This window comes from Pyrus communis, chromosome 17, assembly GCF_041283825.1.
Source record: "Pyrus communis isolate YQ-2024b chromosome 17, ASM4128382v1, whole genome shotgun sequence".
Taxonomy (NCBI): domain Eukaryota; kingdom Viridiplantae; phylum Streptophyta; class Magnoliopsida; order Rosales; family Rosaceae; genus Pyrus; species Pyrus communis.
Genome location: NC_142581.1, coordinates 1,438,918 through 1,460,956, shown reverse-complemented (window position 1 = coordinate 1,460,956; position 22,039 = coordinate 1,438,918). Strand labels below are relative to the sequence as shown.

Here is a 22,039-nt window from a genome sequence, read left to right as displayed (position 1 = left end):
TGTTGTTTTGTTTGCTTATTTTTTTATTAGTCACGCATCACATGGTTTACAAATATGACTCACATGAGGCATCTCGCGCGAACTTCAGGAAAAGAATTGGGTTAAATTTCTTGAACTGGGACGCGGTGGCTGACGTCAACATTAGGGAGTTCAGAGACGTTAGCGAGGGGTCTTAGGAAGAGTTATCTTTTCTATTCAGCAGCTGGAAGAGCACCGCACGTCACGTGGTGTCCAATGTGCCTCCCGCTGCCCTTAAAAATCCAGAGGACTAAAAAAGTTGATTTACCTAGCATTACTCAAAAATATAATTTTACAAGCCAATGTTTTCTCTTTTGAGTTAAAAGTATAACAGTTCATGAGTAAACAAGTGAAGGATCATTTAATATGATTCTTACCACTTATTTGTACCATCGTCTGTTCTACACTAATAAATGAAAATTGTGACTAGATGTTGAAAACTTTCACTTTTCACTCAAAAAACCGAAGTGAGAAACATATACAATCGCCCTACACTGTACACAAATTACAAATTTACAGTCCTGCAAACATTTAGCTCACTCTACAAATCAATGAATATGAACTTATTCAAGCTGCACAATCACACACTTCACACTCAAACCTCTCCAATATCGTCGAAAACAATCGGAACTTGGAACAAGCTAGCACACCCACAAAATTCGTTAAAGCTCCCAATTCTTCAACCGCTGGAATCCATCTGGATCCTTGCATTTTGTTTCCCTTCATTTTTCTGACTTTGTCTTTGAATGAGAAGACTTACCAGTGATGGCTTTCTTCACCTTGGAAATCGAATGCTTGATACCCGAAAGAATGTGGTTAGACTTCTTATGTGAAACCACCTTCACATTGACATCAGCATCTCTTGAGGCTTCTACCATGATGGGGGAATCATATCCTGGCTCTCCGGTTTTGTGTTCTTTTTCTCCTTTCTCTTCATCCACTTTCACCTCATCGGAACTTTCGTGCTCTTCTTCTTCATCTTCCTCAATTTTCTGTTCTTTGGAAATCGCTGTTGGTTCTTTCTCCTCAGGCGAGTGCGTACCCACTTGTATTCTTTCTTTGATTTCCGGAGCAACGCATGTATCATTGGTAGACTTAGTATCCTTTGCTTCAACCTCTTGTGAAGTTTCGACAATTGGAGAATTCTTTGAGTCCTGCTTTAGATAAATGGTTAAGCTTCTAAGTTGACTTTTTTTCGTTAACCATGTTAAAAATCGTTAAGGAAGAAGATTAAAAATTCTTTTAGAAAGATAAGAGGAATATCTGTTTTAATTAAGCATAATTTTTGTGTTTAACAAATGACTTGCATGGCAAGAAAGGAGTGAGGGTTTGATGTAATCTGACCTTTTCGATTTGGGTTTCTTCTGTTATGCTGCTCTTTGAGTTTATTTCGTCTTCTTGATTTTTGAGGTCAAATTCAAAAGCTGCCTCCTCAACTCTCTTCTCTTCTTCTGGAAAGCCGTCTTGTATTGTCTTATCCTCCACAAAACATGGGTCGTGCTCCTTGATACTTAAGTCTTCAAATGTGAGCTGTCTTTCGTACTTCTCACTGGGAATTCCCTTTTCATCTACCTCGGACAACTGGATTATAGATTAAAGATTCAAAGTTGTAAGTAATGAGAATTTATGTTAAAACAATAATTAGGAACATTTGTTTTCTATTCACTGACCTTGTTCTGATGTTCATCGGTCTGCTCTCCTTGTTTTTCAGCTTTTGCTTTGTTTTCATGATGGCTCTCTTCTCTGACAGAATCTGGCTCCGACTCTTCTGGAAGTTTCTCATCCTCCGTGATCTGTTAAGTTACCCCTAGTTAATACTTTTGCTTCAACATATAGATAACTGCAGGAAGATAAATACATGACGAGTGAGTCCAATTGTATATATTACCTCTTCATTTGAACTTTCCCTTGGTACTTCTTGAGTAAGGTGAAGCTCAAAATCAGAGGCTTTGAGTTCCCTCGGCTCTTCCTTTATCAAGCTTGTCTCTTTCGCTGTGCTTATAGCTTTTGTGTTCTTATCATCTTGCATTTGCAAATTGCTCGAGTTGTCTTCTATATTCTTGTCAGAGAATGTAGTTCCAAGCTCTTCCGAAGCTTTGATCTCCTTTTCCTCAGGAAGCAATACAGAAGATGGTATTTGAAGTTTCTCTGTTGATATTCCTTCGTGGAGCGTCTGTTCAGAAATGGCCTCATCTCTCGAAACTACATCAGTGCTTGGAGATTCAGGTTTATACACTCTTTCAGGAGTTTTCTTGATTTCTTCTTCAGTTTCACCTGCATTCAGCTCTTCCGGAGCCAATTCAGAAACTTTGAGCTCCCCGGGCTCTTCCTTTTGCAAGATTGTCTCTTCGACTGACCTTGCAGAAATTAAATCTCCCTCATTTTCATCAGCTGGCACTTCATTTTCACCTGCCTCATGCTCCTTTTCCTTGGGAAGTGAAGTATAAGATGCCCCAACAAGAGTTTGATCAGCAACAATATCATCTTTGGAAACTGTATCAATGCATTGAGAATCAGATTTAGAGATTGTTTCCAAAGTTTCTTTGATTTCTTCAGTTTCACCAGCATGTAGCTTCTCCGGAGCCAACTCACAAGCTTTAAACTCTCTAGGCTCTTCCTTTTGCAAGAATGTCTCTTCTTCAGAAGTTACAGCAACAAATAAATCTCTAGTGTTTTCATCAGCTGGAACTTCATTTTTCTCTGTGCTCCCATCTTCTTTATTCTTGTCTTGGGTTGTAGTTTCATGCTCACGTTGAGAAATTTTTATCTCCTTTTCCTCAGGCACCAACGTAGAAGATGGTAATTGAAGTTGCTCGTTTGATATACCTTCATGGAGTGTCTGATAAGCAGTCGTCTCATCTCCCGAAACAACTTCTGAGCTTTGAGAATCAGATTTAGACACCTTTTCCAAAGATTCTTTGATTTCTTCTTCCATTTCACCAGCATCCAGATTTTCTGGAGCCAATTCAGAAACTTTGAGCTCCTCGGGCTCTTCCTTTTGCAGCAGTGTCTCTTCTGCCAACATTGGTGCAACCAAATCTCTCCCATTTTCATCAGCTGGCACTTCTGTTTCCTTGGCATACTCTTCCTCTACACCTTTGTCTTGGGTTGTAGTTTCACGATCGTCTTGATAAGTTTTGAGCTCCTCTTCCTTGGGAAGCGAAGCATAAGATGCCTCAAGGTGTGTTTGATCAGCAACAATTTCATCTTTTGGAACTGCATCAGTGCTTTGAGAATCGGATTTAGAGATTGTCTTAAAAGTTTCTTTGATTTCTTCTTCTGTATCACCTGCATTCAGCTTTTCCAGAGCCAACTCAGAAGGTTTGAGCTCTTCGGACTCTTCCTTTGGCAAGGGTGTCTCGTCTTCTGACCTCACAGCAGATAAATCTCCTGCGTTTTCATCAGCTGGCATTTCCTGTTCATGCTCTTCTTCTATATTCTTGTCTTCGGTTGGAGTTTCATGCTCATGTGGAGAAGCTTCGATCTCCTTTGCCTCAGTAAGCAATGTCGACGATAGGATTTCAACTTGCTCTTGTGATATCCCTTCGTCGAGTGTCTGACTAGTAGCGATCTCATCTTTCGAAACTACATCAATGCTCCTAGAATCAGATTCACGAACTATTTCAGAACCTTCTTTGAATTCTTCTTCAGTAGCTTCAACATCTAGCTTTTCCGGAGCTAATTCAGAAACCTCCGCATGCCCTTCCCTTTGCAAGCTCGTCTCTTCTGTTGTCTTTTCGGCAAAAGAAGATTTATCCTCCACGTCGCAAACCTCTTTCGCATCTGCTACATCACTAATTTTGACAGGTACCTTCTCTTCTTCAGGTTCATATTTCTCCAAAGGCTGTGCTGAATCTTCCTCCCCTTTTGATGTTACCTCTGCATTTGATTCAGTAACTGTGACTGCACCATTACTGTCATCGTCTTCAGTAACATCCTCCTCCTTTGAAGCTTTTGCTGAATCTTGACTGCTACATTCTCCCGGCCGTCCTTCTTCATACTTCACTGGTGAAGCATCAAAAATTTCTTCAGATGTTTCATCGATCTGATTCGTTTCATATGTGGTGCTCTCACCTACTCCAGCGATCTCTGGCTCTTTAAGTATCTGTACAAAAAATAAGTTTATATTCGAAACAGGCAAACGATAATTTCCCTAGAGACAAAGTAGGCTTTATAAGCTGACCTCTTCCTGTGAGTTTTCTGTCTCTTTGTCACTGTCTTGAGAGTTCTTAGCAGTTCCTTCTTGAATTCTTTCTGGTGTACAAATTGCAGCATTGCGTTTTGTGGTTTGTCCTTCACTGGAATCTCCATCAGTGCTCTTTGGCTCATCCAGGACCTGTTCTAGCAGTTGAGGCTTCACAAAGAAAAGGAAGAGTTAAAGAATACGAAATTAGAGTTTCTATACAATTGTACATGGGTCACATGCTTATCGTCATCATATTGTATATTGTATATTGCATACCTCTTCAACTATCATGTTGTTATTCTCAGGATGGTCTTCTGATTCGCGACTCTCATCTTCAACTCTCAATTTTGGTTCTGCTTCCTCAAGGCTTTGCACTTGAAAGCTTTCCTCCACGGCCTTATCTCCCGCCAGCTCTGTCTGGTAAGCAGTCGTCTCATCTCCCGAAACAACTTCAGCACTTTGAGAATCAGATTTAGACACCTTTTCAAAAGATTTTTTGATTTCTTCTTTCGTTTCATCAGCATCTAGATTTTCTGGAGCCAATTCAGAAATTTTGAGCTCCCTGGGCTCTTCCTTCAGCAGTGTCTCTTCTCCCAACGTTGCAGCAACTAAATCTCCCCCATTTTCATCAGCTGGCACTTCTGTTTTCTTGGCATACTCTTCCTCTATAATTTTGTCTTGGGTTGTAGTTTCACGGTCGTCTTGATAAGTTTTGAGCTCCTCTTCCATGGGAAGCAAAGCATAAGATGCCTCAAGGTGTGTTTGGTCAGCAACAATTTCATCTTTCGAAACTGCATCAGTGCTTTGAGAATCGGACTTAGAGATTGTCTTAAGAGATTCTTTGATTCCTTCTTCTGTATCACCTGCATCCAGCTTTTCCAGAGCCAACTCAGAAGCTTTGAGCTCTTTAGACTCTTCCTTTTGCAAGGGTGTCTCATCTTCTGACCTCTCAGCAGATAAATCTCTCTCGTTTTCATCAGCCGGGATTTCCTTTTCATGCTCTTCTTCTATATTCTTGTCTTTGGTTGGAGTTTCATGCTCATGTTGAGAAGCTTCGATCTCCTTTGCCTCAGTAAGCAATGTAGAAGATGGGATTTCAACTTGCTCTTGTGATATCCCTTCATCGAGTGTCTGACTAGTAACAATCTCATCTTTCGAAACTACATCAATGCTCCTAGAATCGGATTCAGGAACTATTTCAGAACTTTCTTTGAATTCTTCTTCAGTAGCTTCAACATCTAGCTTTTCCGGCGCCAATTCAGAAACCTCCGCATGCCCTTCTGTTTGCAACCTTGTCTCTTCTGTTGTCTTTTCAGCGAAACAAGCTTTGTCCTCCAAATCGCAAACCTCTTTCACATCCGCTACATCACTAATTTTGACCGGTACCTTCTCTTCTTCCGGTTCAGATTTCTCCAAAGCCTGTGCTGATTCTTCTTCCCCTTTTGATGTAACCTCTGCACTTGATTCAGTAACTGTGACTGCACCATTATTGTCATCGTCTTCAGTAACATCCTCATCCTTTGAAGCTTTTTCTGAATCTTGACTGCTACCTTCTCCCGGCTGACCTTCTTCATACTTCACTGGTGAAGCACCAGAAATTTCTCCAGATGATTCAGCAATCTGATTCGTTTCATATGTGGTGCTCTCACCTTCTCCAGCAATCTCTGTCTCTTTAAGTATCTGTACAAAAAATAAGTTTATATTCGAAATAGACAAACAATAATTTCCCTAGAGACAAAGTAAGCTTTATAAGCTGACCTCTCCTTCAAACTTCACTGTATCCTGTTTGTTATCATCGAAGTTTTTGCTTCCATCGTCCAGGATAAACTCTTGTGACGGGTCATCAGTATTGCATGCTTTCACGCTCTCGATACTACTTCCCTCTTCCATTAAGTTTTCTGTCTCTTTGTCACTGTCTTGAGAGTTCTTAGCAGTTTCTTCTTGAATTCTTTCTGGTGTACAAATTGCAGCATTGCTTTCTGTGGTTTGTCCTTCACTGAAATCTCCGCCAGTGCTCTTTGGCTCATCCAGGACCTGTTCTGGCAGTTGAGGCTTTACAAAGAAAAGGACGAGTTAGAAAATGCGAAATTAGTGTTTCTATATGATTGTGCATGGTTGTTAATGATTATGGTCATCATATTGTATATTGCATACCTCTTCAACTATCATGGTGTTATTCTCGGGATGGTCTTCTGATTCGCGACTCTCATCTTCAACTCTCAATTTTGGTTCTGCTTCCTCAAGGCTTTGCACTTGAAAGCTTTCATCCACGGCCTTATCTCCCGCCAGCTCAGTGTTGTATTCGCCTTCATCTGCTACTGTTGGAATCTGGTTCTCTAAAAACTCTTCTGAGTCAACATTTTCCAAGGCAGCTCCATCTGTTAAGATGGTTGCTAGACCCTTCTCTTCATGATCAATTTCAATATCTTTGACCTGCTCTTTGGTTTCTGCTTTGGCTCCCTTCAAGTCTGTGTGGGTTTGTTCCTCTGAAGTAGGAGCATGTGTGGCTTCGTTTTCCTAGTATAAATGTGTAAATCGACAATTGTAAAGTTATGATATAATCGAACAATCTAATATCTGATTTCTATATTGTATGCAAGCTGACCTCTTCTTTCAGACTCAAAACATAGTTTTCTTCTTGCTTTGAGCTTTCGGCACTTGTGTCTTCTCCTACCAGCGAAGAAGAGAGTTCTCGACTGGCCTGTTCATCTGAGTTCTTTCCAACAATATCTGTACTCGAATCAGCTGCCTCAGATGACACCTAAATGGTAAAAAAAAAGAGTTTCATATCTGAAGAAGACCAAATATAGGGATCATGTATTTCAGTAGACTTTTGTTTTTCGTGTTCAAGTAACCTGATATTCGTTCAAATTTTCTTCGGTTGTTTCTTTGTCATTGAACTCTTGAGTGTTGTCCTCAACTGTATGAATTTCCCGCGTTGCATGTTCTCCCATTTCTTGTTCCGTACTCGCAATCTCAAACACCTATGTCAGAGATGAAAGGATTATAAACTGTGACATAAGTTCCAAAAATAAAGTGTCATAGATTTTTTATGCTAATCTTACCTCCTCTACTTCAGTTTCATTTTCTTTCGTATCATTCACGGGTGTTGTCTCTTCTTCTTTCTTTTCTTCATCCAAGGATTCTTGTATGTTCTGAATTTTTATTTCCTCTTCTGTGCAGGTAACTACTTCAGCATTTTCGCTCGATTCTGTCTTACTTTCTTCAGGCATCAGGTCGAGCATCTTTTCATGCCCCTCGACTGGTTCATATTTCTGCACGGCCTGTGGTAAACCTTCTTCACGATTTGCGTCTGCACTTGTTTCTATAACCGTGATTGCACCAATATCACCATCGCCCTCTTCAGCCACTTTGGTAGAAAATGTGTCCTCATTGCTACCCTCCTCCTTCGAAACTGGACTGCTACTTTCTCCCTGCTTGCCTTCTTCATATTTCACCGGTGAAGTAACAATCTGTTCAGACCTTTCAGCAATCATAGTTGTCTCACCTGTGATGCTCTCATCTACTCCATCAGCTTGTGACTCTTTAAGAATCTGCAAAAAAATATAACCTTATTATAGACATACAGATAAAAGAAAATTCCCGTAGAGACAGTGTGCGCCTTTTAAGCTGACCTCTCCTCTGGACTTCACTTCATTCTTTTGGTCATCTTTGAGCGTTTCACTTTCATCTTCTCGAATGTACTCCGGTGAGAGATCATCACCGCTGCCTTCTTTTAAGCTCTCTATACAGCTTCCCTCTTCCTTTAAATTTTTATTCTCAGTTTCAATTTCTTGGGATTTTTTAACTGTATCCTCTCCAATTGATTCTTGTGTAAAACATGCGACATTGGCTTCTACGATTTCTTCTGTGTTGAAATCTCTGCCTGTGATCTTTGACTCATCAAAGACCTGTAAACATTGAAGTTTCGTGAAGAATTAAGGAGACATGGAGAAAATATGTTATTGACTGTTTGTTTATAATTCGGTGTGTTTGTGTCACAGACATACATTCATTCATATTTTATATTGCGTACCTCTTCAACTATCGTGCTAGTCTTTTCAGCTTGAGCTTCTGATTTGCAACTCTCCTCTTTGACTCCCACTTTCGGTTCTGCTTCTTCAAGAATTTGCACTCCAGCGGTGTCATTCAAAACTACATTTCCATGTGCTATCTTCTCTTCACCTTCATCTGCTGCTGTCGGATTCTCCTTGTCCGAGAACTCTTTTGTGTCGGAATTTTCCTCTGCTTGCAGTTGCACATAAGCATCATCAATGTCCAAGGCCATTTCATCTTTTGAGATGGTTTCCAGAACCTTCTCTTCAGGAGCAATATCATTTTTGACCCGTTCATCAGATTCTGCTTCGGCTTCCCTCAAACGTGTTTCACCTTCCCCTTCTGCTGTTTGAATCTGCTCCTCCAGATTCTCATTTGATTCAAAACTTTCCTCTGCTTTTACCTCAATATCTTTGACGTCCAAGGATGTTTCATCTGTTAAGATGTCTGCTAGACCCTTCTCTTCCGGGGCAATATCACTGCATTTTATGTGCTCCTTGGTTTCTGCTTCCGCTTCCTTCAAGAACCTTTCATCCTCCATTGGGATTTTCTCCTCGAAGTCCTCTTTTGATTCAAAACTTCTCTCTACTTGTACACCAATATCTTCCACGTCCAACGTTGCCTCATCTGTTGAGACGGTTGCTAGACTCTTCTCTTCTGGAGAAATATCGGCATTGTATTTATGCTCCTTACTTTCTGCTTCAGCTTCATTCAAGAATGTTCCACGCTCATGTGATTCGGTTGGAATCTGCTCTTCCACGTTCTCTTTTGATTCGGAAACTTCATCCGATTTTACATCAATATCTTCTACGTCCAAAGATGTTTCATCCATTACGATGTTTGCAAGACCCTTCTCTTCGGGAACAATATCAGTGTATTTGAACTGCTCCGTATTTATTGCTTCGGCTTCTTTCAAGCTTGTTTCATGTTCATCTGCTGTTGATGGAATCTTACTCTCCAAGTTCTTGCTCGAGTTGAAAGTTTCCTCCGCTTGTAAACCAATATCTTCAATGTTCGAAGCCTTTTGATCTGTTAAGATGGTTGCTAGACCCTTGTCTTCAGGAGCAATATCACTATATTTTATCTGCTCCTTGTTTTCTGCTTCGGCTTCCTTTAAGAATGTTTCATCTTCATCAGCTGCAATTGGATTTTTCTCCTTGGACTTCTCTTTTGATTCGAAACTTTCCTCTGCTTTTACACCAATATCTTCTGCTTCCAAGGGTGTCTCATCTGTTAAGATGGTTGCTAGACCCTTCTCTTCAGGAGCAATATCAGCATATGTGACCTGTTCCTTATCTTCTGCTTCGGCTTCTTTCAAGCTTGTTTCACCTTCATGTGCTATTGGCGGAATCTGCTTATCTATGTTCTCTTCTGAATTGACAGTTTTCTCCGCTTGTGCATCAACATCTTCATGAGCAATATCAACATTTTTTATCTGCTCCTTGTTTTCAGCTTCAGCTTCTTTCGAGATTATTTCACCTTCATCTGCTGCTATAGGAAATTGTTCCTCCAAGTTCTCTTCTGACTCAAGATTCTCCTTTAATTGTACATCAATATCTTCAACTTCCGAGGCCGTTTCATCCCCTAAGATGGTTGCTTGACCCTTCTCTTCAGCAGCAGTATCAATGTTTTTGTCCTTCCTTTCGATCTCTGTTTCAGATTCATGCAAGGCTGTTACATGACTCAGTTCTCCAGACAGAGATTCAGAAGTGCTAACTGTGTTGCCATCGTTCTCCTGAATATTTTTCTCAATCTCTGCCCCATATTTCTCAGTCGGCTCGTTACATGTTGCATGACCTTCCTTTTCCTGTTGTGGATATGAACTGTAAATTTGAATTTGCAAGATAATACTATAATGTGATAATCTAAAATTTTGATATCCTATGCTAGATTACCTCTTCTAGAAGCGTGGCGTAGGTTTCTTCTTCCTTCGGGATCTCATTAGTTTGTTCTTCTACTACCAGCGGAGAAGAGAGTTCCTGAATGTCATGTTCCTCTAAGTTCTTTTCCTCTGCAGTTGTACTCAAATCAGCTGCATCAGTACAAGCCTAACATTGGAAGGAAAAAACACAAAGGTTATGTACTGGGATACGATGAAAAAGGATAACTCTTTTGTAGGCTTTATGTTTGTGTCCAGGTAAACCTGATATCCCGCGGAGTTCTCTTCATTTGTTTCTTTATCAATGGAATCTCGAGGGGGCTCCACGACAGTATGAATTTCGCGTACCATATGTTCTCCAGTTTCTTGCTCCGTGCTGGTAGTCTCAAGCACCTACATTAGAGATGCAACCGTCGTAATATATAAGGAGAAAATAGATTTTAGAAATCGTTTTGTACCATATTAAAATAAACCATCATATTTTCGCATATTCATATCTATCGGTGATACATTATGAATCCTGCATTTTGGTCAATAACTAAACCGCGTAAGGAAACTACTTGTCGGGTGATAAGGCCGAAAGAAAAATTCATGAAAAGGTAAATTCCGATCTTACCTCCTCCCTTGCAGTGTCATCTTCTAGTGTGTTTGTAGTTTCAATCACTTCATGTGCTATTGGTGGAATCTGCTTATCTATGTTCTCTTCTGAGTTGGCAGTTTTCTCCTCTTGTGCATCAACATCTTCATGAGCAATATCAACATTTTTTATCTGCTCCTGGTTTTCTGCTTCGGTTTCTTTTGAGATTATTTCACCTTCATCTGCTGCTATCGGAACTTGTTCCTCCAAGGTCTCTTCCGACTCAAGGTTCTCCTTTAATTGTACATCAATATCTTCAACTTCCGAGGCCGTTTCATCTGCTGAGATGGTTGCCTGACCCCTCTCTTCAGGAGCAGTATCAATGTTTTTGTCCTGCCTTTCGATCTCCGTTTCAGATTCTTTCAAGGCTGTTACATGACTCAGTTCTCTGGACAGAGATTCAGAATTGCTAACTGTGTTGCCATCTTTCTCCTGAATATTTTTCTCAATCTCTGCCTCATATTCCTCACTGGCCTCGTTACATGTTGCATGCTCTTCCTTTTCCTGTTGTCGATATGAGTTGTAAATTTCAATTTGCAAGATAATACTATAGTGTATTTTAATCTAAAATTTGATATCGAATGCTAGATTACCTCTTCTTCTAGAAGCGTGGTGTAGGTTTCTTCTTCCTTCGGGATTTGGTTAGTTGCTTCTTCTACTACCAGCGGAGAAGAGAGTTCCTGAATGTCATGTTCCTCTAAGTTCTTTTCCTCTGCACTTGTACTCAAATCAGCTGCCTCAGAACATGCCTAACATTGGAAGGGAAAAAAAATCCAAAGGTTATGTACTGGGAGACGAAGAAAAAGGATCACACTTTTGTAGGCTTTATGTTTGTGTCCAGGTAAACCTGATATTCCGCAGAGTTGTCTTCATTTGTTTCTTTATCAATGGAATCTCGAGGTGGTTTCAGGACAGTATGAATTTCGTATACCACATGTTCTCCAGTTTCTTGCTCCATACTGGTAGTCTCAAGCACCTACATTAGAGATGAAACCGTCATAATATCCAAGGGGAAAATAGATTTTAGAAATCGTTCATACCATTTTAAAATAAAACATCGTATTTTCGCATATTCATATCTATCAGTGATACGTTATGAATCCTGCATTTCGGTCAATAACTAAACCGTATAGGGAGACTACTAGTCAGATGATAAGCCACAAAGAAAAACTCATAAAAAAATTTATTCCGATCTTACCTCCTCCCTTTCAGTGTCATCTTTTGTGTTTGTAATTTCAGCCACTTCTTCTTTTGCTTTGTCTGAGGATTCTTGTGAATTCAAAGTTTCCTCGTCAATCTGCTCCTTGTTTTCTGCTTCAGATTCGTTCAAGAATTTTTCATCTTCATCTGCTGCTGTTGGAATATGCTCATCCACGTTCTCTTTTGATTTGAGAGTTTCCTCTGCTTGGACACCGATATCTTCAACGTCCAAGGGTGTCTCAGCTGTTGAGATGGTTGTTATCTCTTCAGGAACAATATCGATACTTTTGACCAACTCCTTAATTTCTGCTTCAGCTTCTCCCAAGCCTGTTTCTCGTTCACCTGATGTTGTTAGAATCGGGTTCTCCAAATTCTCTAGTGTAATAAAATTTTCATCTGCTTGTGCTTCAATATCTTCAGGAGAAATATAAGTACTTTTTTCGCCTTCATCTGCTGTTGTTGGAATCTGCTCCTCCACATTCTCTTTTGATTCGACACAGTCCTCAGTTTTTACCTCAATATCCTCGACATCTAAGGGTCTTTCATCTGTTAAAATGGTTGCTAGACCCTTCTCTTCAGGAGCAATATCAGCATGCATGACCTGCCCCTTATATTCGGCTTCGGCTGCTCGCAAGCTTATTTCACATTCCCCTGCTGGAATCTGTTTATCCAAGTTCTCTTCAGAACTATTGATTTCATCTCGGTGTCCATCTATATCTGCATGAGCAATATCAGCATTTTTAATCTCATCCTTGCTTTCTGCTTCAGCTTCCTGCAGGGATGTTTCGCCTTCATCTGCTGTTGTTGGAAAATTCTCCTCCAAGTTCTCATTTGATTCGACATTTTTCTCTGCTTGCACACAGGTATCTTCCGCATCGAAGGATTTTTCATTTGTTAAGATGGTTCCCAGAACCTTCTCTTCAGCAGTAACATCACTATTGTTTATCTGCTCCTCAATTTCTGCCTTGTCTTCCTTCGAGAATGCTTCACCCTCATCTGCTGCTGTTGGAATATGCTCCTCCAACTTCTCTTTTGATTCACAATTTTCCTCTGCTTGTACACCAATATCTTCAACTTCCGAGGCCATTTCATCTTTTAAGATGGTTGCTTGACCCTTCTCTTCTGGAGCAGTATCTATGTATTCTTTCTGCTCCTCCTTTTCTGTTTCAGCTTCCTTCAAACCTGTTACATGACTCACTTCACCCGACGCAGAGTCAGAATTGCTGACAGCCAGGCCATTTTTCTCCTCAACATTTTTCTCAGTCCCCGTCTCAGATACCTCGGCAAGAGTGGAAATATTTTCAACAAATGTTTTGTTGCTTTCTCCTGAAATTGGAGCATTGAGGTCCTTATTTGGCCCTGTTCTGTCCTCTGTGGTTTCAGATTGTGTTTCATGTGTCATACTCGCTACCTCAGCAGGCTCGTTACATTCTGTATCTTCTTCCTTTTTCTGCAAGGGTTACCAATTCTTGATTGGAATATGTAATACAATGACTATAATGTAAAAATCGAAAATTTTGATATCATGCTAACCTCTTCTTTTAGAATCAAGACAGCGGTTTCATTCAAGCTTGTTTCACCTTCATGTGCTATTGGCGGAATCTGCTTATCTATATTCTCTACTGAGTTGACAGTTTTCTCCGCTTGTGCATCAAGATCTTCATGAGCAATATCAACATTTTTTATCTGCTCCTGGTTTTCTGCTTCGGCTTCTTTCGAGAGTATTTCACCTTCATCTGCTGCTATCGGAAATTGTTCCTCCAAGTTCTCTTCCGACTCAAGGTTCTCTTTTAATTGTACATCAATATCTTCAACTACCGGGGTCATTTCATCTGCTGAGATGGTTGCTTGACCCTTCTCTTCCGGAGCAGTATCAATGTTCTTGTCCTGCCCTTCGATCTCTGTTTCAGATTCCTTCAAGGCTGTTACATGACTCAGTTCTCCGGACAGAGATTCAGAATTGCTAACTGTGTTGCCATCTTTCTCCTGAATATTTTTCTCAATCTCTGCCTCGTATTCCTCATTGGGCTCATTACATGTTGCATGCCCTTCCGTTTCCTGTTGTCGATGTGAGTTGTAAATTTCAATTTGCAAGATAATACTATAGTGTATTTTAATCTAAAATCTGATATCGAATGCTAGATTACCTCTTCTTCTAGAAGCGTGGTGTAGGTTTCTTCTTCCTTCGGGATTTGGTTAGTTGCTTCTTCTACTTCCAGCGGAGAAGAGAGTTCCTGAATGGCATGTTCCTCTAAGTTCTTTTCCTCTGCACTTGCACTCAAATCAGCTGCCTCAGTAGATTCCTAACATCGGAAGTTAAAAAAAAACATAGGTTATGGACTGGGTGACGAAGAAAAAGGATAGCAATTGTAGGCTTTATGTTTGTGTCCAGGTAAACCTGATATTCCGCGGAGTTGTCTTCATTTGTTTCTTTAGCAATGGAATCTCGAGGGGGTTCTGGGACAGTATGAATTTTGTGTACCACATGTTCTCCAGTTTCTTGCTCCATGCTGGTAGTCTCAAGCACCTACATTAGAGAGGAAACTGTCATAATATATAAGGAGAAAATATATTTTAGAAATCATTTGTACCATATTAAAATAAACCATCGTATTTTCGCATATTCTATCAGTGATACGTTATGAATCCTGCATTTCGGTCAATAACTAAACCGTATAGGGAGACTACTAGTCAGATGATAAGCCACAAAGAAAAACTCATAAAAAAGTTTATTCCGATCTTACCTCCTTTCTTTCAGTGTCATCTTTTGTGTTTGTAATTTCAGTCACTTCTTCTTTTTCTTTGTCTGAGGATTCTTGTGAATTCAAAGTTTCCTCGTCAATCCGCTCCTTGTTTTCTGCTTCGGCTTCCTTCAAGAAATTTTCACCTTCATCTGCTGCTGTTGGAATCTGCTCCTCCACATTCTCTTTTGATTTGAGACTTTCTTCTGCTTGTACACCGATGTCTTCAATGTCCAAGGGTGTCTCAGTTGTTGTGATGGTTGCTATCTCTTCAGGAACAATATCAATACTTTTGACCTGCTCCTTAATTTCTGTTTCAGCTTGTCCCAAGCCTGTTTCTCGTTCACCTGATGTTGTTGGAATCGGGTTCTCCAAGTTCTCTAGTGTAATAAAATTTTCATCTGCTTGTACTTCAATATCTTCATGAGAAATATAAGTACTTTTTTCGCCTTCATCTGCTGTTGTTGGAATCTGCTCCTCCACAGTCTCTTTTGATTCGGCAGAGTCCTCAGTTTTTACCTCAATATCCTCGACGTCTAAGGGTGTTTCATCTGTTACGATGGTTGCTAGACCCTTCTCTTCAGGAGCAATATCAGCATGTATGACCAGCTCCTTATATTCTGCTTCGGCTGCTTTCAAGCTTGTTTCACATTCCCCTGCTGGAATCTGCTTATCCAAGCTCTCTTCAGAACTATCAATTTCATCTCCGTGTCCATCAATATCTGCATGAGGAATATCATCATTTTTAATCTCATCCTTGCTTTCTGCTTCAGCTTCCTTCGGGAATGTTTCGCCTTCATCTGCTGCTGTTGAAATATTCTCCTCCAAGTTCTCATTTGATTTGACATTTTTCTCTGCTTGCACATTGGTATCTTCCATGTCGAAGGATTTTTCATTTGTTAAGATGGTTTCCAGAACCTTCTCTTCAGCAGCAACATCACCATTGTTTATCTGCTCCTCCTTCTCTGCCTCGGCTTCCTTTGAGAATGTTTCAACCTTGTCTGCTGCTGTTGGAATATGCTCCTCCAAATTCTCTTTTGATTCACATTTTTCCTCTGCTTGTACACCAATATCTTCAACTTCCGAGGCCGTTTCACCTTTCAAGATGGTTGCTTCAACCTTCTCTTCCGGTGCAGTATCAATGGTTTCTTTCAAGATGGTTGCTTGACCCTTCTCTTCAGCAGCAGTGTCAATGTTTTTGTCCTGCCTTTCAATCTCTGTTTCAGATTCATGCAAGGCTGTTACATGACTCAGTTCTCCAGACAGAGATTCAGAATTGCTAACTGTGTTGCCATCTTTCTCCTGAATATTTTTCTCAATCTCTGCCTCATATTTCTCAGTCGGCTCGTTACATGTTGCATGCCCTTCCTTTTCCTGTTGTGGATATGAATTGTAAATTTGAATTTGCAAGATAATACTAATGTACTAATCTAAAATTTTGATATCTATGGTAGATTACCTCTTCTTCTAGAAGCGTGGCGGAGGTTTCTTCTTCCATCGGGATTTCATTAGTTGCTTCTTGTACTACGAGAGGAGAAGAGAGTTCTTGACTGTCATGTTCCTCTAAGTTCTTTTCCTCTGCACTTGTACTCAAATCAGCTGCCTCAGTACATGCCTAACATTGGAAGGGAAAAAAAACATAGGTTATGAACTGCGAGACGAAGCAAAAGGATAGCAATTGTAGGCTTTATATTTGTGTCCAGGTAAACCTGATATTCCGCGTAGTTGTCTTCATTTGTTTCTTTAGCAATGGAATCTCGAGGAGGTTCTGGGACAGTATGAATTTCGTGTACCACATGTTCTCCAGTTTCTTGCTCCGTACTGGTAGTCTCAAGCACCTACGTTAGAGATGAAACCGTCAAAATATATAAGGAGAAAATATATTTTAGAAATCGTTTGTACCATATGAAAATAAACCATCGTGTTTATCAGTGATATGTTATGAATCCTGCATTTCGGCCAATAACTAAACTGTATAGGGAGACTACTAGTCAGATGATAAGCCACAAAGAAAAATTCATAAAAAAGTTTATTCCGATCTTACCTCCTCCCTTTCAGTGTTATCTTTTGTGTTTGTAATTTCAGTCCCTTCTTCTTTTTCTTTGTCTGAGGATTCTTGTGAATTCAAAGTTTCCTCGTTAATCTGCTCCTTGTTTTCTGCTTCGGCTTCCTTCAAGAAATTTTCACCTTCATCTGCTACTGTTGGAATCTGCTCCTCCACATTCTCTTTTGATTTGAGACTTTCCTCTGCTTGTACGCTGATGTCTTCAATGTCCAAGGGTGTCTCAGTTGTTGAGATGGTTGCTATCTCTTCAGGAACAATATCAATACTTTTGACCTGCTCCTTAATTTCTGTTTCAGCTTGTCCCAAGCCTGTTTCTCGTTCACTTGATGTTGTTGGAATCGGGTTCTCCAAATTCTCTGGTGTAATAAAATATTCATCTGCTTGTACTTCAATTTCTTCATGAGAAATATAAGTACTTTTTTCGCCTTCATCTGCTGTTGTTGGAATCTGCTCCTCCACATTCTCTTTTGATTCGGCAGAGTCCACAGTTTTTACCTCAATATCCTCGACGTCTAAGGGTGTTTCATCTGTTAAGATGGTTGCTAGACCCTTCTCTTCAGGAGCAATATCAGCATGTATGACCTGCTCCTTATATTCTGCTTCCGCTGCCTTCAAGCTTGTTTCACATTCCACTGCTGGAATCTGCTTATCCAAGTTCTCTTCAGAACTATCGATTTCATCTCCGTGTTCATCAATAGCTGCATGAGCAATATCAGCATTTTTAATCTCATCCTTGCTTTCCTCTTCAGCTTCCTTCGGGAATATTTCACCTTCATCTGCTGCTGTTGGAATATTCTCCTCCAAGTTCTCATTTGATTCGACATTTTTCTCTGCTTGCACGTTGGTGTCTTCCACGTCGAAGGATTTTTCATCTGTTAAGATGGTTCTCAGAACCTTCTCTTCAGCAGCAACATCACTATTGTTTATCTGCTCCTCAATTTCTGCCTCAGCTTCCTTCGAGAATGCTTCACCCTTATCTGCTGCTGTTGGAATATGCTCCTCCAACGTCTCTTTTGATTCACAATTTTCCTCTGCTCGTGCACCAATATCTTCAACTTCCGAGGCCATTTCATCTTTTAAGATGGTTGCCTGACCCTTCTCTTCCGGAGCAGTATCAATGTTTTCTTTCTGCTCCTCCTTTTCTGTTTCAGCTTCCTTCAAACCTGTTACATGACTCACTTCACCCGACGCAGAGTCAGAATAGCTAACCATCAGGCCATCTTTCTCCTGAATAGTTTTCTCTGTCTCCGTCTCAGATACCTCAGCAAGAGTGGAAATATTTTCAACAAATGTTTTATTGCTTTCTTCTGCAATTGGAGCACTGAGGTCCTTATTTGGCTCGGTTATGTCGTCTGTGGTTTCAGATTGTGTTTCTTGTGTCATACTCGCTACCTCAGCGGGCTCGTTACATTCTGCATCTTCTTCCTTTTTCTGCAGGGGATACCAATTCTTGATTGGAATATGTAATACAGTAGACTATAATGTAAAAATCGAAAATCCTGATATCATGCTAACCTCTTCTTTTAGAATCAAGACACCGGTTTCTTCTTCCCTTGGGATTTCCTTAGCTGTTTCTTCTACTACCAACGGAGAAGAGAGTTCCGGAATGGCCTGTTCCTCTGAGTTCTTTTCCTCTGTATTTGTACTCAAATCGGCTGCCTCAACACACGCCTAAATTTGGAAGAAAAAAAAAAACGAAAGGTCATATACTTGGAGACAAAGAAATAGGGTAGAACTTTTGGTAGGGTTTATGTTCGTGTTCAAGTAAACCTGATACTCTGTGGAGGTTTCTTCATTTGTTTCTTTATCAACGAAATCTTGAGGGGATTCCGTATGAATTTCCCCAACCAAGTGTTCTCCAGTTTCCTGTTTTGTACCAGGAGTCTCAAGCACCTACATTAGTGACAAAACCATCATAAACTGAGATGGCAGATCATAAACCAGAAATAAAAACTCATGAAAAGCGTTAATTCCAATCTTACCTCCACGTTCTCTTTTGATTTGAGGCTTTCCTCTGCTTGTACACCGATAACTTCAACATCCGAGGGTGTCTCGGCTGTTGAGATGGTTGCCATCTCTTCAGGAACAATATCAATACTTTTGATCTGCTCCTTAATTTCTGCTTCAGCTTCTCCCAAGCCTGTTTCTCGTTCACCTGTTGTTGTTAGAATCGGGTTCTCCAAATTCTCTAGTGTAATAAAATTTTCATCTTGTACTTCAATACCTTCAGGAGAAATGTAAGTACTTTTTTCGCCTTCATCTGCTGTTGTTGGAATCTGCTCCTCCACATTCTCTTTTGATTCAACACAGTCCTCAGTTTCTACCTCAATATCCTCGACGTCTATGGGTGTTTCATCTGTTAAGATGGTTGTAAGACCCTTCTCTTCAGGAACAATATCAGCATGTTTTCCCTGCTCCTTATATTCTGCTTCGGCTGCTTTCAAGCTTGTTTCACGTTCGCCTGCTGGGATCTGCTTATCTAAGTTCTCTTCAGAATTATCAATATCATCTCCGTGTCCATCAGTATCTGCATGAGCAATATCAGTACTTTTAATCTCATCCTTGCTTTCTGCTTCAGCTTCCTGCAGGCATGTTTCGCCTTCATCTGCTGTTGTTGGAAAATTCTCCTCCAAGTTCTCATTTGATTCAACACTTTTCTCTGCTTGCACACAGGTATCTTCCACGTCAAAGGATTTTTCATCTGTTAAGATGGTTCCCAGAACCTTCTCTTCTGAAGCAACATCACTATTGTTTATCTGCTCCTCAATTTCTGCCTCGGCTTCCTTCGAGAATGCTTCACCCTCATCCGCTGCTGTTGGAATATGCTCCTCCAACTTCTCTTTTGATTCACAATTTTCCTCTGCTTGTACACCAATATCTTCAACTTCCGAGGCTGTTTCGTCTTTTAAGATGGTTGCTTGACCCTTCTCTTCAGGAGCAGTATCAATGTTTTCTTTCTGCTCGTCATTTTCTGTTTCAGCTTCCTCCGTCATACCAGTTGCATGACTCGCTTCACCCAACGCAAAGTCAGAATTGCTAGCCGCCAGGCCATCTTTCTCCTGAATATTTTTCTCTGTCTCCGTCTCAGATACCTCAGCTAGAGTGGAAATATTTTCAACAAATGTTTTGTTGCTTTCTTCTGAAATTGGAGCACTGAGGTCCTTATTTGGCTCTGTTGTGTCCTCTGTGGTTTCAGATTGTGTTTCATGTGTCATACTCGCTACCTCAGCGGGCTCGTTACATTCTGCATCTTCTTCCTTTTTCTGCAGGGGATACCAATTCTTGGTTGGAATATGTAATACAATAGACTTAATGCAAAAATCGAAAATTCTGATATCATGCTAACCTCTTCTTTTAGAATCAAGACACCGGTTTCTTCTTCCCTTGGGATTTCCTTAGCTGTTTCTTCTACTACCAACGGAGAAGAAAGTTCCGGAATGGCCTGTTCCTTTAAGTTCTTTTCCTCTGTATTTGTACTCAAATCGGCTGCCTCAACACATGCCTAAATTTGGAAGAAAAAAAAAAAACGAAAGGTCATATACTTGGAGACAAAGAAATAGGGTAGCACTTTTGGTAGGGTTTATCTTTGTGTTCAAGTAAACCTGATACTCTGTTGAGGTTTCTTCATTTGTTTCTTTATCAACGAAATCTTGAGCGGATTCCGTATGAATTTCCCCAGCCAAGTGTTCTCCGGTTTCTTGTTTTGTACCGGAAGTCTCAAGCACCTACATTAGCGACGAAACCATCATAAACTGAAATGGCAGATCATAAACCAGAAATAAAAACTCATGAAAAGCGTTAATTCCAATCTTACCTCCTCCCTTGCATTGTCATCTTCTAAATTACTTGTGTTTTCAGTCGCTTCTTTCTTTTCTTCGTCCAAGGATTCTTGCGTATGCTGAATTGTTGTTTCCTCTTTTGTGCAGTTACTTTCTTCTGCATTTTCCCGGGATGTTTCTGTCTTAGTTTCCTCAGGCAACACATCCCGCGAATGTTGAAGCTCCTCTCCTGAATCACATTTCTGCAAGGTCTGTGGTGAACTTTCATCATCATTTGGTGTTACTTTTGCGCTCATTTCTTTAATCGTGACTGCACTACTATACTCATCATCTTCAGCCACTTTGGTGGTAAATGTATCTACATCTTTGTCATCCTTAGTTAGGTTGGTACCATCTCCCTGATCACCTTCGTCACCTTTCACCGTTGAAACACTAAGAACTCCTTCAGATCTTTCAACATTTTCATTTGGCTCCGATATGGTGCTCTCGCCTACTTCAGCAATCTCTGACTCCGTAACAATTTGCATCAAGATACTTGCCACTGGGAGATTCTGCAACATCAATAGAACACGAACCAAGTCTTTTGATAAAAAGGTTTTGAGATATATTTTCAATTGAATTATGCAGCCAAGAAACTCAACAAATTTCCAAACACTTTCTAGTTAAAATGAAAAGGGTTCAAGCAAGTATTTTATTAACCTGTTCGTCAGGAATTTCATCTTCAATGGTGTCATAACTAGTATTTGCTTCCTCGACCTTCCCCTCTTCCTCGCAGCTTTGTTCTACAACCAGTCTCTCATCTTCAGCAGTGGTGATTGTTTCTGAACTTTCTCTCGAAGTTGCTGCTTCGTCTTCCTCAGAATTTAACTTCGGTCTAGCAAGCTCATAGGTGACTGGCTGAATGTTCTCATATAAGTTAGTCTCGCTTTCTCCTTTGTGATCTGTTGAATTCGCTTTGCTGTGCTCTACAGCGGAAAATCCATCACTATCTTCCTCCTCCACCACTGAAGCCTCTCCTACATCCAGTGCCTCACCTTTTCTCCATGCATCTTCCTCTTGTTTGTCAACCTTTGAATCTGAGAGTGTTTCTAAAGGATTTCCGCACTCTGAGATTCCGTTCTTGCTTTCAACTTGCGCAATTTCACCCTCTACAAAGTATTTCACCGGTTCAGGATGTTGACACTCCTCGCCTTCGGATTTTTTCAATTGTACTGGGGAAAATTGATTGACAGTTATGTCAAACTTCCCCGTTGTCAGATATCCGTCTTCCCCTTCCGCCTGCATTACAAAGGAAACATTACGTTTTTCAAATTTTCATAACTAGGAGTAGGAGGCAAAACAAAAGAAACATAGTCACATTGAATGTAAAGCTTCAACGTTTTCATAACTCGTATACTTTTCGTGTTTATTTTACGAAGAAGCTGTTGCAAGAGATCATTCGTTGCTCAGCGAAAGGAGAGATTTTAACTGTCGTACAA

The 22,039-nt window shown here is 40.3% G+C and overlaps 1 protein-coding gene across 1 annotated transcript; it reads right to left on the bottom strand.

The window, feature by feature from the left end:
* Positions 1-451: 451 nt before the first annotated feature.
* Positions 452-21,743, bottom strand: LOC137709290 (uncharacterized). The gene is given in 34 exon segments (XM_088689630.1): positions 452-1,172; positions 1,363-1,599; positions 1,689-1,811; positions 1,907-4,123; positions 4,202-4,372; positions 4,481-5,884; positions 5,963-6,256; positions 6,359-6,721; positions 6,810-6,965; positions 7,060-7,188; positions 7,270-7,758; positions 7,840-8,115; positions 8,241-10,067; positions 10,156-10,308; positions 10,404-10,532; positions 10,756-11,280; positions 11,370-11,525; positions 11,624-11,752; positions 11,975-13,426; positions 13,510-14,034; positions 14,124-14,279; positions 14,375-14,503; positions 14,721-16,091; positions 16,177-16,332; positions 16,427-16,555; positions 16,762-18,213; positions 18,298-18,453; positions 18,553-18,675; positions 18,765-20,045; positions 20,129-20,284; positions 20,385-20,507; positions 20,597-21,112; positions 21,261-21,581; positions 21,584-21,743. Coding segments are annotated over 34 exon segments (17,283 nt in total). The 5' UTR covers positions 21,611-21,743; the 3' UTR covers positions 452-740.
* Between the last annotated feature and the right edge of the window lie 296 nt (positions 21,744-22,039).